Here is a 15,541-nt window from a genome sequence, read left to right as displayed (position 1 = left end):
TATCCTAGGGAAATCATTTTAATGTACCATTGTTCAAATGCTCACAACATTATGATGAGTTTGGAAAATTAAATATGCTATTAGACCTTTGGTTATAAAAAATAAAAAGGATAGCCAATGCACGAGGCTCCAATCATTGCAAGGTCTAGGGAGGGTAAAATGTATGCAGCCTTAACTTGCATGTAGAGAGGCTATTTTCATGATTCGAACCCATGACACCCAGGTCATAGAACAACCTTATTAGTACGCCAAGGCTCACACTGTTTTCGTTTTACAAAAAATAATATGATTATTGTATTACTCTTCAATAATGGGCGTTCAACCAGCATGGAGAACTCATATTGTACCATCTCTTACTTCCAAATGCTATTGGTCTTTCTTATGCTCATACCACAATCTCTCACTAGCACAAATTCGCTTCTGATTATCTAATTTTGCGTCATTCTTTTAACACCTTTCAGTGCAGAAATCAACAATCATACTTTAGTTTTTTCAACAAATTGTCTTCAAAATAATTACCCAGTAGTATAGTAGCATTTTATTCAAACTATAGCCATTTCCTATGAACGGCTAAGATGCATAGGGCTGCAAGTAAGTCAAGTTGGATCAAGCTTTGGCAAAATTAAAAACCCAATCCATATTTCAATTTTTCAATTAGTTCAAAAATTTCAAATAATCTAAAATAGTCCACTTCTAGTCAGGCAGGTTTGAACGGGTTTAAAGTTATCAATCCATTAAGCTTTTTAGCTTGAGTCAAGTCACGAATAATCCAAATACAAAACATAATAAACATATATAAATTGGTTAATAATATCCTAAACATTATTGGCAAAAAAGAAACAATTAAACAACAATATAGACACTATTAACAAACTATTTCGCATAAAAATGGCAAACAACCAAATATAAATATAATGAACAACAAAATTGATGATTAACTACATAAAAGTTATGACCAAAGTAGCTTAGATTATTAAAATGATGGTGGTGAAAAATAAAGTGTATTAGTGTAACAATCCAGGACTTCACCTAAAAAGGTTAGCTAGAAGGTACATTCCGGGCTCCTAGACCCTATATAAGAATGCACGATCTCCTAGGCGCACAACCAATTTGGGACTAAGCACATGCCTACACAGGTCCTCCCAACTAGTTTGGGTTCCGCTATGATTCGAATTAGTTCACTTAATAATCACTATCCAGTCGTGTTTGGAATAGGTCATATTTTCCAATCCAAGCTTAAATCAAATAACTGGCTCAGATCAGACTAAATTAATTTTCACTTTTCAGGTTAGCTCCAAATAAAAAGCATGAAAATCCAATCCATTTGCAACCCTAAAGATAGCATTTTACCCACTTAACCTCGAAGATAACCAACAAGCTTAAGCCAAACTACATGAGAAGCATTATGGGTCAAGATATGATCTATCACAACCTAAAACCTAATCACGACTAAGTTCTGAATTTTTGTTGAGTTACCAGTAGCTACTTTTTCGGCACAAAATTCCTTCCTATTCCGACTCCCACTTCAGGACAATTACATTGCTAAAACATGAAATTGCACAACTTATATCAACATTAAAAGATAGATACTTGTAGGGATTTAAAATGCCAAGTAACTCTGTCAACACAAGATCTAGAGAAAAAAGGTATAAAAATGACTCCATACTGCTCGAAATTGCATTATAAGCTTCGCACCAAGTGCACTATATAACTAACTTTTCCCTAACCCCTTTTGGTTGACTATATAGTACTTGTTGTATCCATGATAGTGTTTTAAAAAACGGTTGTGGTATGCAAGTAGTCAAGGGACCGCATAGTTCATACACGGTATGCAAGTCGCATATGCAAGTGAATATGGATGCGTGTGGTCAAGGGACCGCAAAGTGCATATGCGACATGTAGGTGCATATATGATTACCATTTTATAGCTATTAAAAATATGTATAATATAATAACAACAAGAGTAATTATAATACTTTTTTTAAACAAGACTAATTATAATAATTTTTTTAACAAGAGTAATTATAATATTTTTTTAAACAAGAGTAATTATAATATTTTTTTTATGGATGAGTAATAGCAATAACAACTAATCTAAAGCAATAATTATAACATAATCAACATTTATCACTATTAATACATGTATCAGGCTCACCTGAAACTATATCAAACCTAACCATCAAATTGAACCTGTTTCACCTACATGGAAACACATAAATGTAGGTTGTAACTCCAAAGTGCTAAGTAGGGATACATATGCAGCCATATAATACTAAGAGGACCACTTACACGGTTGCACAATCCTAAATGGACAACTTTTTCATCCACGTGCGGTATGACTGCATATAATACTATACATAGGTAATGTGGTGTGGTTAAGAGACTACAAATGCATATGCAGCTGCATATCCGATAGTATGCACCACATTTTGAAACATTGCTACGTATAACCCATATGGCCATGTTTGCAAGTTGAAATCCATTAAAAATTAATACAGAGTATTAATAACTTGCAGACTCGGTTGGGAGACATGGATATACACAAAGCAAAAAAAAATGGTTAGAATTTTTAAATCTCATTGTTTCATGGATTTAACATTATGAATACTTTAGAACATCACTACCCATAAAGTACTTAAACACTCACACCCAGAACAAAGTAACCACACATTTCAGCTAAGCTTTATTAGTGCAATTACCCCATGAATCAAATAAAAAGACTGTCCCTTGATCTCAACAAGATATCCAACTTCAATGTGATAGCATGACTTAACAACTATGAGAGAGAGAGAGAGATTAAAAGGAAAGACACAGCATAGAAAATTACTCTATTTTCAGAAAAATGTTTCTAAGAACAAAAAGAACACATCAGAATAAGAAAATAAAGACCAGCAAATTTACTGTCTATCATACCCTTCTACTGCCACAAGGCATCGATTGGTAGGAATAAGTCGACGAAAGGAAGCCTTCTCCTTTATTGACTCTGATCTAGCATTGAACTGCATATAACAGAATAAAACTAACATTTCTCCCCCAGAACAGACATTTTATGATCAGCAGTAGAGTGTTACAGCTTGCAAAAAAATTGTCCAATCCAAGTAGTTAACTTTCATTGAACAACATATTTGTGAAGCATAAATAACAATGTCATACAACTAATGCAGCTGTTATTCAGCTATTGTCCTATTACAGAAGGCTGTTATTCAGCTATTGTCCTATCACAGAAGGCATTATACATGGGGATAATGGACATTATTTTCAACTTTTCACTATTCATCTGAAAAAATACTATTTAAATTCAAATTTGTGTGCCAGTTATAAGGATATCTTTTTACAAACAGTGATTTGCGAAAACAATCAACTTCACATTACTGTTCACTATTTCACTGCTGTTATTATGAACACTATTTTTTTTTTTTTGTTTCACAAATAAACCCAATCAAAGCTATATTAGACAAATAGCACGTCGTATTTTTGTTTATAAAAAGGCATAACGGTGTTTCAAAGGAGGCCTTTATTTTTGCTATAATTGGGGTAATTGGAACCATGATATTCATTCAAATCCTAAGCAAATATTTGACACTCTCAAGTCCCAACTTCAGAAATACGGCAATTTCTTGGTGCGAGGGTAAAGACTTGGGCTTGTAACTCTAAATGCCACTTTATCTTTATGTTAAAAGCATACTTAAGCTTAGGTCTATCCCCAGTTCTCCCTCCCAGAACCCCATGGTAGTGATCTTATTTAAGTCCCAACTTCAAGAAAATACACCACTTTCAGCCTTCCCAGGCCAAGTTCACAAAAAGAGGAAAAAAACATAAGGAGAGGGTTAAACAATCGGATACCATTTTAAAGTGGTCGGGCTTCTCGGTCTTCTTAGTAAAGCTAGGAACCAGGCCCCACTTCATGCAGTGGATGACCGGGGCCTCTCGACCTTCACCCGAACCCTTCGCCTCCTTCCGCGCCGCCACCACCGGCAGGTACGCCCCCGGCGAGACATTATACGACGGGCGGTAACTGCACAGCGAAAAAAAAAAATCAAAAACATAAATCGCCATCATGGCTCGCTCAAAAGAAAATTAATCAAGAAAAAGGAAGAACACACCCACGTTAATTCCTCGAAATTAATGGGAATATAGGAAGAACATTCAAGATTGACTCGAGAGTACCGATCCATTTGGAGGGTGGGGATGGAGGAGGCGTCGCCGCCGCCGTCGGCGAGGCGGCAGGCCTGGGCGACCTGGCCAGGATTGAGAGTGCAACGAGCCCTTCCGCACATCCTCTTCTTTCTGTCTCTCCCTCCGTCCGCCGACGACCTTGGGGACTTGTTCTTCTAATCGAGAGTGGGGCGGGAAAAAATTTATTATATAACGAGGAGGAACACCAAGGTGTCGAGTTGGGGAAATACCAACGGCCTTTTATTTTCTATTTCCCAATTATTTTATTTTTAATGCATTAAGCAACTGAGAAAAATTAAATTATTTTCGGTCTTTCTCTTGGACCAACAATTCTCTCGTTTTTCATGTGTCTACCAGCAACTCATAGTTAAGGAAACCTAAATTTGCAGGGAATCTAAATTTGAGGGAAACCCAAATTATAGGGCAAGATTAGCAGGGATTTGTGTAAAGAAATCTTTGTTGCCTAGCTATGCAATCTAAGAAGAGAGTTAATTGAATTGTTGAAAACTTTTACTAAGTGCATCGAAATTCATACTAGATAGAAGAAAATAATCTTTAGCAGGAAATTAATAAGTAAATATGCTGAAGATAAGAGCAAACAGGTCAAGTAATGTAAACACAAAAAATTTATAGTAGTTCGGTGCCAACTCTACACCTACGTTCTCTCTCCAAGACTTTTTTTTCTTGTAAATTTTACTATAATTTATAACCCAGATTATAGCCCAAATATTTTCCGGGTTCATAGCACAACCCAGTTGATTTTCTCAGATCAAACAACCAAAACCTACAATCGATTGTTTTTCGGAATCACAAACAACCTACTTGATTTTTCAGAAAATTAACCAAAATCTATACTAATTATTTTTTCGGAACACAAACAATCCAGATTTAGATGGACCTTTCCCCCAACTTTCAATCCCTAAAACTTGTTACAACAAAGAATAAAAATAATTTAAATATAATAAAGTACAGCTTCTGAACAATAAAAGCAAACTCAAGAAATGGAGCTTGACTATATTGGTTGACTTGGTTACTCTTGAAGGCATATCACCAACTCTTTGATATTGAATATGTGATCTTTCAGCTTGCAATGAAAGCTCTTAAAGGATTTTTTCTTTGAAGCTCTCTCTTTTTGCTTTCTTTTTTTGGCTCTAGTGGATTTATCTTTATAATGCTTGAGCTCGCATTTTTCTTTGGTGTTCCTAAACATTTATACTCTTTAGAGAAGGTTGGAACACTTTTTCTAATCGTTAGACAGTAAATAGAGCTATTGTGAGATGAAAATAGTTGTTCTGATTCACAAAAAAAAAAACTAGTTATTTCTGTTTTCGGGTGCAAAGGGATCAACTCACTATTTTCTAAGGTCGATTTGAGATATTCAAGAGTCGACTCGCGATCTTCAAAAGTCAACTCGAGCTTGTTGCTATTTTTGTTGCGCTCTGTCTTTCTTCTATGGCACTTGTGGAGTCAGCTCTCTCAGTTTAGGGATCGACTCGTTGCTTTCAAGAGTTAATTCTTTAACAGACTAAGTTTCATTGCTTTCTATCTGTTGTTCTAGGTTCGACTCGACTATTTCTGGGGTCGATTCTAGTTTGACTAGGGTCGACTTGTGAATTTTGTGGTTGACTCGCCAATACGATAATTTTTTCAGCTCTCTGCCTTTTCTCTATGGCCATTCTAGGGTCGACTTGCCTTTGTCTAGGGTTGACTTTTACTAAGCTGGAGTCAGCTTGAGTACTTCATGGGTCGACTTATCAATGTGATGAATTTTTTGGCTTTCTGTCTATCCTCTCAGACTGTTCTAATGTTGACTTGTGATTTGTTGGAGTCGAATTGTGAAGGCATATCAGTCAGCGACAGTGTGCCAGAGTTAACTCGTTGCAAGTTTGGAGTCAACTCTTGAGGTAGCTCAGGATGAAATTTTTTATGCTTGTTTGTGAGCTTCCAATGAATATTTTTATGGCCTTTTAAAGTTTAGCTTCTTAATTAGAGCTTCAGATAGGTGATCTTCACTTGAGAGTAGCTAAGGGCTTTCTTCTTGCTTTCTGAAATTTATCAATTAAACTCAAAATAATAAACTATTTAACTTTTGACTCAACTATTTTGCATCATCAAAATCAATCCTTTAAGGTCAACAATCTCCTCCTCTTTGATGATGACAAAACCCTTGAGTTCCAAAAATAAATGATATAAATGATAATAACATCTTTTAATATATATATATATATATGTGTGTGTGTGTGTGCGCGCGCGCGCGCAAAATTCAAATAGAAAGAATAAGAATGAATAATATCTGAATTTAAGTTTACAAAATTCATAGAGTGAAAATTGATTTTATATTATTTGATACTATTCACTCTTTATGTTTGATTGAAATTGCTTTCAACACCAAGTTATCTATAAGAGTGATTCTCCCCTATTTTGATGTAATAATAGAACTATTTAAAGAAAAATTTTAGATCACTATTTGCAAAAAAATAAAATTAATCATTCTCTTTATACTTTGCCTTTTGCATTCCTTTAGAATTTTTCTGTAATTTCTTTCTTTCTTTTATATTTCTCAAACTTTTCTTTGGAACTTTTATTTGATAACATTGAACTTTTATCATTGATCATTTTTCTTCCTCCATTTTTTTTTCTCCATCTTTTTCTTTCTCCCCCCCTCTTATTTGTCATTATCAATAAGGAGGGCACAAAAGAGAGGAACCATTTCACAAGATAAGTATGATAGGCATTGAGAACCACTTAAGCATTCATAGTGAAATAAAACATTCATTAAGCTATCTAAAACATCACCATGTCACAAGCATATGTTTCATAAACAAATAAACATATGTCACTTGAACTAAAATTGTAAATTTCATTAAGATAAAGAGTTCAAGTACAAGATGAGATAGAGACAAGTTGCAAACAATTGGAAGGCTTAAACATTGATCATGAAAGGATGTCTAGCCTTTATCAGAAGAAGATGATACATCAAGATGAGCGGGCATGCTAGAAGATGCATCAGCTCGGCGACTCCTAGTTCTACTAGAAGATCCAACACAAGTAAAGAATTGAAAAAGTCTAGATGAAGAAGGTTGACTGGGTTGTGCAGAGGGTTTGGCAGAGTTAGAGGCTCCGGGGATAGAAGATGCATTCTCAAGTTGTCCAATCAATCTTCCTACGGCCTAGAGAAGAGACATCACCCTAGAGAAAATAGTATTAGAGGTGCCTTGAATCTCTTCTCCCAATTGTTGGATTCTAGACTCAATTCTTCCTTGGAGTCTTCCAAGTTCCAAAGCAAGTTCAAAAATTTGCACAGTGTCTTCACTTGAGCTTTGACCTGTTCTATCATGATTAATCTTTTTCTCCAATGAAGCCACCCTTTTACTTAGAAAGAGAATGGAGCGTCGCACTCCAAGAAAAAAGAGAATCACTCTCAACATTTTTTTCTAAAAATCTATCTCTCAATTTTATTCTTCAACCTTTTTTTTTATATAGAGTAAGAAAAAAATAAGAACACAAACAACCAAAATTTTAGGACTCTAACTAAATATGGACTCTTTTAAATCAAACCAATCATTTGACAAAATCAACTGACAAAATCAACTAATCCAGCTAAGACTTCCAAATAACTAGAACTCTTTAAAGACACATGGACTAAGAGTCCAAACTAGTTAGGACTCTTTCAAACGATACATGGACGCAATAAATAAGACTCCAAACAAACTACAATTTCTTCAACACCTAAAGACTCAATTGAATTAGGCATTGGAATACTAAAACTCAATGCAATTAGGTGTTAGAACTTTGTGGACCTAATATAATTTGGTGCTCACCCAAAGAAGGGACTCAATTTCTATGCACGCTCCAGGCTTGAGCTCATGTTCCTACATCGTATGTTCTTATAATGGCCGAAGTAGCTATTTCTTCGAAAAGTAAAAAATAGACTTTTGTGGCCTCTTCTATTATGCAAGTAGAGTTTGTGGCAATGTTACAGAGCTACAAAGCATGTTGATTAATTGAAAAACTTTATCTTAGGGCTTATGATTGTACATGTTATCTCAAAACTACTTAAAATTTATTGTGACAAGAATGCGGTTGTGCTCTTTTTAAAAAACGATAAGAGTTTCCACGATAAAATATCTGGCACTTAGAGATTTGGTTAAGAAGGAAGATATTATAATAAGCATGAAAAGACTGATGCAATATTGATAGATCCATTGATCAAAGGACTTAGATCCAATATATTTGTTAAGCAAGTGAAAACAAGGGTCTATTAGTGTCTTTTGATGTGCTTGGTCCGTGGGAGTATTATTTTATAAAACACTATTTGGATGCAATAAAGTATCGTTTTATTTTTATATTAAAATATTGTATTTATATTTGTGCACATATGGTTGTTTATAAATGTTGTTTGAATGGAAACAATAATAGTGCTTATGTTTTAATTGATATCATAGTTAGTTTTGAGGTATAAGGTGAAATTGTGACATAAGTTTAAAACTATTGTAAGTGTAGCAGCTTTCATTTGAAAGCATAAGGAAATTTTATTTAAAATTATAAATTGGAGTGATGATGAACTTTATATATTTTTTTAATCATATAAGAGCTCAAAGTTCACTCTATATGCACTACACTATTTAGATCCCTTTTGATGAGATTACTAACATTTATAACCATAGAATGGTCTTATGTCAATAGATGATGTAAAGACTGCTATGATTCGATGTTAGTGATTATGTTTGTCTGGATTCTAACTTATGATGTTATTCATTCAGAATATATACAAATGTGGCTACATGAGGTGAACTTACCCTAAGAGTCATTTTCAAACTATATACATGTATGTAATAAATATATTTTCTTTAAGATCGAAGTCTTAATTAATATCATCCAACTGGGAGAATGTTGGAATTTCTAATAAGGTAGGCTTTCATTGATTAAAGATTGGTTTTATTATTTTATTATATTACGGGCTAAGTTATTATCTAAATGAATATTTAAGGGGCCCAAAATTAATTTGCATTCATATCATCAATTTGGGTCTTGTTATCTTAGTTATATAGTATAGTGAGTATCGGTATTGGCCTGCATTGGTTGATGGGCTCTATAATGGGTAGATTCATTGGTAATATATTATTTGGGCTAGGTCCCTACTCCACTCGCATATATAGTTGTTTGATATGAAACCTTATGATATTCTGAATCTTGTGTATTTTGGGGGCACCTATCCCATTGAGGAGACAAATATTAACGAGGAGAAGAAGAGGAAGATCTACCTATCCTTGCATCTTCTTCTTCCCAACGGATCCCACAACAGCAATCAACAATGGCTTTTCAGGGATCTCAAGGTATACTTCAATTTGTTTCTGATTATTTTTATATATTTTTTGTGTTCTAATCTCCTGCATGGTGTTCATAAAAAAATCCCATAGATAAAATGATTCATTTGTGCAGTGTAATTTTTAAAATTTAAATTCAATACTATGTATAGAAGTCTTTGATTTGATGATTTAGCTTGCATAGTTACTTGTAACGATAGCTTAACATAATTCGTGAGCTTACAAAGAATTGTGCTCACATTTCTATAATCTTTTTTCAATCCTTTTATCTACAAAGAAAGTAATGCAATTTGAAGCAGTAGATGAAGCTTAAAAAGAAAAGTTATCGATATACTATCCATAGCTGGAGTGTACTGATCAAGATTATAGCTTTCTGCGAAGAACAATTAGGAAAATGATTTAGCCTGGTTGATAGGAAAAGCAACTTCCAATCCTACCAAGCTTGATCGGAATCAGAGAGATGCTAGTCTTTTATATGCAAATTACCCAACCTGATCCCATCTTCTCATTATATGCAAACAAGACAGCATCGCAATAATGACTATAAGGATGTCAAGGATGATAAAGCAAAACCAAACTTATTTTTATTCATCTTCAGTCTTTTACATGAACAACCATGACAATTTCTCAGGGATACAAATTACAACACTTGGCCATTATTTTGTTAAATTGATGACTAGGCCTATTCCATATATGCCGTTATTATAGAAAAGCCTGCTCATTATCAAGCTCTGGATATTCCAAATTTAACTTGGCTGGGTTGCCTGTTCTACCCATTCCTTGCTTAAGGGATTCTTGAAACCATCTAGCAAGCTCGATTTTGCAATACATAAAGGTTGGAGTTGATACTAGCGCTTCAACAAGTTGCTTGAACTACTAGTTTCTTTGAGGTGAGGCTATTGGACTTGCATCCACCAAGCAAATTCTCGCTATTTTGGATCGAGCATGACTCCTTTCCAACACAAGCCTGTAAGAGGTTAACCAAGTCAGAAACTAAAAGAAGAAGAAAAAAAAAAAGAAGAGTTAGTAAAGCGCCAACAAGATGGGTGAACATGCTTCCGGACATTACATTTGAAATTGCAAAGTAAGCTTCATTGGAGTCGCAACCACTTTTCTCAAAACGTCCACAAGACCCTTCAGGTTCTCCGAATCTAGTAATATCGATCTTTGAGATTGATTGACCATTTTGGCATGACAAACTCACAGTCTTTCCCTGGTCAATAGTTGCACAAATGGTACCAACACTAACAGTTTGGAAGTTTATTTTGGATGGATCACCACCAGCTTCCTCGAATAAGATCAATGTGTTTGGCTCACCAGCCTTCAGGAATGATCTTGGAACATGGTACCTAGAAGATTTAGGAAGAAAATTGTCTAATCTGATGATCTTGTTCTCAATGAAATATTTCATGGACATGGTACAAGCAACATGAGAAATTAGTACCATCGTTGAGAAGGTTCACCGCAACCGGTTTGGCATTTTTGTGATTGGTAATTTCCTCTATACTCGCAGTAGTCACGGCAGCCGCCATTAGTTGACGAAAGATAGCTTGTCCAATAACGCCCGAGACTGTTGCCATTCACCCAAGCAGCACCTTTCCCCATGCCGAGCAAGTCAATGACCACAGGATCCAAGCCAAGAGGAGCTTGGAATTTCGTCTTGATAAACAAATATCAAATAAGTTTATCTCATATATATTAAAGTGCTAGTTTTATGTAAGAAGCCATTATTCAAGTATTGTTTGTTCAAATTCCATCATAAATTGGTATCAGAAAACCATCACCACCAAGCTTTTATCCAAGAATACTACCTGATGGTAAGCTACTAATTTCTCAACCATAACCTTAATTTGCAGGGGACTTCCTTTTGAAACTAATCTCACAAGATGACAGAGATTACCTTGTACCACGTAAAGGGTCTCTTGGTAGGAAGTTTTTCATCATACCATTTATCTTCAGGATTATCAAGGTAGAGTTTTTTCTTCTCACCATCAAGGCCAATCTGAAAACATCATTGATGGTTATTTAATATTGGAAATAAGACAAGTACTTAAACGGAAAAATTATATAGTGTATAGTATTTACTTTGTAAGACCATTCATTCTTTGATAGATCTATTGTGAAATCATCTCCAATCAATTGAACCGGTCCACCAACAATTCCAGCTGGCATTTGCTCAAAAAATGATCCATAAGTCTGTTTGACATTTCAAGTATGTAGTAGTATTAGTGACCAAAAAGAACAAAGTAAACATTAGTTCCAAATGACAAGATGAAGGGTTTATTGTGGATTTTCGAACCTTTAGTCCGACAGTTGCACTAAGTAAAGATATTTTGTTTTCTCCAGGTTCAATCATGACTTTGCGCTCAAACATGAAGGTAAAATTTCCATTTGGAGCATATTCGGATCCTAATAACCACAAAATTTGAAATTCATAAAAACAAGATTCTCTAAAATAACTGCAGGCCACTCTGAACAAATATTCCATGGTTTCTTATCTTTTCAAAGCATAGTCTAGATTATAAATTTATGACGACAAAGTGAATTCAGTTTACCTATGAGATGCCCATTCACAAAGGCGTAGAGGATGTGGCCTGTCGAGTTAACGCGAAGAGTCACTTCATGCTCTTGGGTAATACCAACATATTGCTTGGTATCCACACTACATCCATGTGATATTTACAAGTTACCTTCATTTTTCCTTAAACAAATTGTGCCCCCTATTAGAAGAATATATACCTTGTCATATACCACAAGTAGTCACTCTCATCCAAAGTGGTGGTGATTTGTTCCAACAGCGTATAATCTGTGAAGCTACCTCCCAAACCTTTGAGAGAATGTCTCAAGGTCTCAGGTCTCCATGACCATTTCAAATCGTTAGGCTCATTCTCAGCTGTGTTTGGCTTCTTTACCATGATTGATGTTTGGACATTAACCTATATAGGGCAGGAGAAAAGGAGACATGTCATTAATAAAATGCAGAGCTTATATTACATGGCTACATAGGATGGTGACACAAAAAAGAACTTTACCTTGGCAGTGTTATGGACTTCTTGCTTACAATCAGGAAGAATACTAACAGACCAAGCAGGCACAAAATATTTTGCCCCTTCAAAGTCCACAGTGGCATCAGAATTTTCATTTGTATTACTTATAAAGCAACCAGGGGTGATCCCATTAGCTATGTACTTAGTTGCCTGCAATCATCAATGTTATATATTGTTAAACGTACACATGAACGTCACATATGCAGGTGCTTGCGTACTCGCACATGAACATGCATATAAATATAAATGTTTATAAATATATGTATGTACGCACGCAAGAAGAAGGATTTTAAGCTGTGATTAACAACACCATACCCATACTCCCTTGCTGAGTTCCACATCCTTGACATCACCATGGATGAGGGCTTGCTCCATCATATAAATGGCAGCATGAAGCTCCTTCAAGTGACCCCATTTTGGTTGCCTTTTGTTTCCTAAGGTGAAATCATATACAATTCCTTGAGTTTCTTATGTCTAGCAAAGTGACATGGATATAGAGTTTAAATAATGAATGAGATTATCAAAGTTAATGCAAGTCAAATACCATATTCATCAAGAGGAGCATCATAATCATAAGTTGTTGTGATGTATGGACCTCCCGTTGTGCGACCAAAGTTGGTTCCTCCATGGTACTAGTAACATGTAATTACATGTTAAGCTTGCGAAAAAAGAAGACTATACACTAATACTGACCCAAAATCTCATGTTTAAAAATAAACTTACCATGTAGTAGTTCACCAAAGATCCTTTCAACTGGAAGAAACGAGCTACTGAGAAAGCCAAGTCTTCTGCAGCCCTATGTGGGTCTGGCTTGTCCCAAGCTTTGAACCTGAAACAGTTCATTTTGATGAATTGATTTAAAGTAAAAATTAGATAGGTCAAAATAATAGCAAATCAATTTCTGTGGCAGAAGAAGGAAAACTCACCAGCCAGACCAATTTTCTGTCCACATCTTTGGACTATTTGGATTGTTGGGCTTAAATTGGTCGCAATAGTAACCATTGCAAGTGTTAATCTAGTTGAACACAACAAAGACAAATTGTCTTTATTAGAATATAATTTAATTTGGTTAACAGTATCATGTTAAAAGGAAGAGTTTGTTCTGGTGCACCATTGGTTGAGGTGCATTGTCTTGCTGACACATGATCCATGGTACACCAACTTCGAGGGATTGTGCAAAACTTGCGCACCACTTAACATACTGATTTCCCTCTTCACCATAAGGACCCATAATATTGCCATACTCATTCTCAATCTAGCACAATCATAATATCATATATTAGCTTTTAATGTCGAAATATGATTGAATATAAAAAATCTTTTGATTCAGGGGGGAAAAAACTTTCAAAGAAAAAAAAAAGAGATTATATACCTGAGTTAATATGATGGGTCCTCCTTGTGGTGCTAGGAGCTTTTCTCTCCTAACCATATCTACTATCAACGTAGTAAAATTTTGCATCTCATCCTTTAAAATATTAGACAAGTACTATTAGTATAGAGAAAGGTATAAGCAAAGATATTGAAATAGAAAATAACATTTTTTAACTATATGTAGAGTAAATCAATATTTTAAATTATATATTTGAAGTTGAATTTTTACTTTCCATTGCTGGTTGTTGGTCCTAAATTGCATCCCCGGAATTTTCCGCAACCAAGCCGGAATTCCTCTGAAATCATTTTGGCATGGTTCAATAAAGAGATAAAAGTGTATACGTAAATTTATAAACTACTTTTTCTGTCTATATATAAAGCAAACTAGTAATTACCCGTAGTTCCATTCAGCACAAGCATAAGGTCCAATGCGAAGAATGGCATATAATCCCGCATTTTGGATTTCCTTAATGAACCGAATGAGATCATAGTTTCCTTCAAAGTTATACTGAAAACAATGGAGCACAAGACTAATGTTAGGATTTATAGTTATATATTGCATATCAACAAGCATCATCATCTGAAATAAAATTACAACCTCACGTTGTCGAGGCTCGTGTCCATTCCAGAAAACATAAGTCTCGATTGCATTAAGCCCTCCTGCTTTTGATTTTTGGATCAAATCTGGCCACATCTACACCATGGAAGAACTACTTGAATAAGAATTTGTCACCTATATAATGTAAATAGATGCACATAAAATGTAAACAACCTTTAATATCCTCAAAAAATGGTTTAAATTCAATAAGAGTATGGGTAATAGACTCAAAAGTGGAGACCAATACATCAAACACCCCTTAACCATATTCACAAAAAAAAAAATCATAAAACACATTCTACGATCAAACTATTATTTCACCATATGTTAGCAAAACACGTGACCATGCTACTTCTTCTATGGCTTTGTGTATTATTATACCATCATTTTACCTTCTATTTCATAAGATTTATATCATCCGATATGAAAAAAAAACAATAATATATAACTTTAGAACATTCTTTTTAACAAGATTTTACATTTTATCCTAGTGAAAAACAATTCAACAAACAAAAATATGAACAAACCTGAGGAGTGCTGCGTGGGTAGTGAATAGAACCTGAGATAATAACACGGTGCTGGCCATCAATTTTTAAAGCACGCCCATCATAAGAAACTTCAGTGGATTGCACAACATAACAAATAGAAGTTAGAATCAAGACCACCAATGAACTCTTAGATAACTCCATCTTTCCTTTCTCTTCTATTACCTCAAGGGAAAGCACGTCTTGTGATAGGGTGAACGGCCATATTTATAGCTAGAAGGGACAAATGGTCAAGAGAGTTTTAAGGAGTTGTCCTATTCAGATGGGTTTGGTTGCCATATATTGACCGAGTATTTTGTGGCATCACTTTAAAGTACAGTTTAGTTGTTTACCAAGGGAAAAAAATAGAATTTGGTTTCTAATTCAAGTACCGTGTGATGAAACTAACACGTTATACTTGGTTCTATTTAGTTTTCCAAATTTTTTGGGCTAGTGCTGCTATCATGTTTCTCATTTCTTCTTCCCTATGGCTTAGGA

The 15,541-nt window shown here is 34.8% G+C and overlaps 2 protein-coding genes across 3 annotated transcripts in view; both read right to left on the bottom strand.

Annotated features, from left to right (window-relative positions):
• Window positions 1–4,417, bottom strand: part of LOC103722590 (uncharacterized) — a 31,425-nt gene extending 27,008 nt beyond the window's left edge. Inside the window, exons 1-3 of one of the 2 annotated variants that reach the window (XM_026810580.4) lie at window positions 4,108–4,417; window positions 3,844–4,015; window positions 2,914–2,999 (exon numbers count right to left, since the gene is read on the bottom strand). In XM_026810580.4, the coding sequence (XP_026666381.1) occupies window positions 2,914–2,999; window positions 3,844–4,015; window positions 4,108–4,277 (428 nt within the window). In that variant the 5' untranslated portion in view covers window positions 4,278–4,417. The remainder of the gene's footprint in view (window positions 1–2,913; window positions 3,000–3,843; window positions 4,016–4,107) is intronic. The other variant, XM_008813193.6, reaches the window with a different exon arrangement.
• A 5,648-nt stretch (window positions 4,418–10,065) lies between these two features.
• On the bottom strand, window positions 10,066–15,267 carry LOC103722591 (beta-galactosidase 13-like). The gene is made up of 19 exons (XM_008813195.6): window positions 15,047–15,267; window positions 14,520–14,615; window positions 14,317–14,429; window positions 14,151–14,217; window positions 13,923–14,015; window positions 13,662–13,805; window positions 13,477–13,565; window positions 13,274–13,379; window positions 13,095–13,182; window positions 12,866–12,984; window positions 12,536–12,700; window positions 12,243–12,439; window positions 12,059–12,165; window positions 11,803–11,912; window positions 11,589–11,699; window positions 11,404–11,505; window positions 10,948–11,162; window positions 10,573–10,852; window positions 10,066–10,470 (listed from the first exon to the last, which is right to left on the bottom strand). Exons 1-19 carry the CDS (start codon window positions 15,206–15,208, stop codon window positions 10,360–10,362), a joined length of 2,475 nt encoding a protein of 824 aa, XP_008811417.2. The 5' UTR covers window positions 15,209–15,267; the 3' UTR covers window positions 10,066–10,359.
• Window positions 15,268–15,541: the final 274 nt, after the last annotated feature.

Source organism: Phoenix dactylifera, chromosome 4 (assembly GCF_051530095.1).
Source record: "Phoenix dactylifera cultivar Ajwa chromosome 4, Ajwa_hap1_PhDact_Kaust_v1.1, whole genome shotgun sequence".
NCBI lineage: Eukaryota > Viridiplantae > Streptophyta > Magnoliopsida > Arecales > Arecaceae > Phoenix > Phoenix dactylifera.
Note: the sequence above shows the minus strand (reverse complement) of the source record. Positions and strands in the feature narration are given on the sequence as shown.

Coding starts and splice junctions, on each gene's coding strand:
- LOC103722591 (XM_008813195.6), bottom strand. CDS start 15,208: ATGGAGTTATCTAAGAGTTCATTGGTGGTCTTGATTCTAACTTCTATT. Junction 14,616..15,046: donor ACCCACGCAGCACTCCTCAG/GTTTGTTCATAT, acceptor TCCATGGTGTAG/ATGTGGCCAGATTTGATCCA. Junction 11,700..11,802: donor GTGCAACTGTCGGACTAAAG/GTTCGAAAATCC, acceptor AATGTCAAACAG/ACTTATGGATCATTTTTTGA.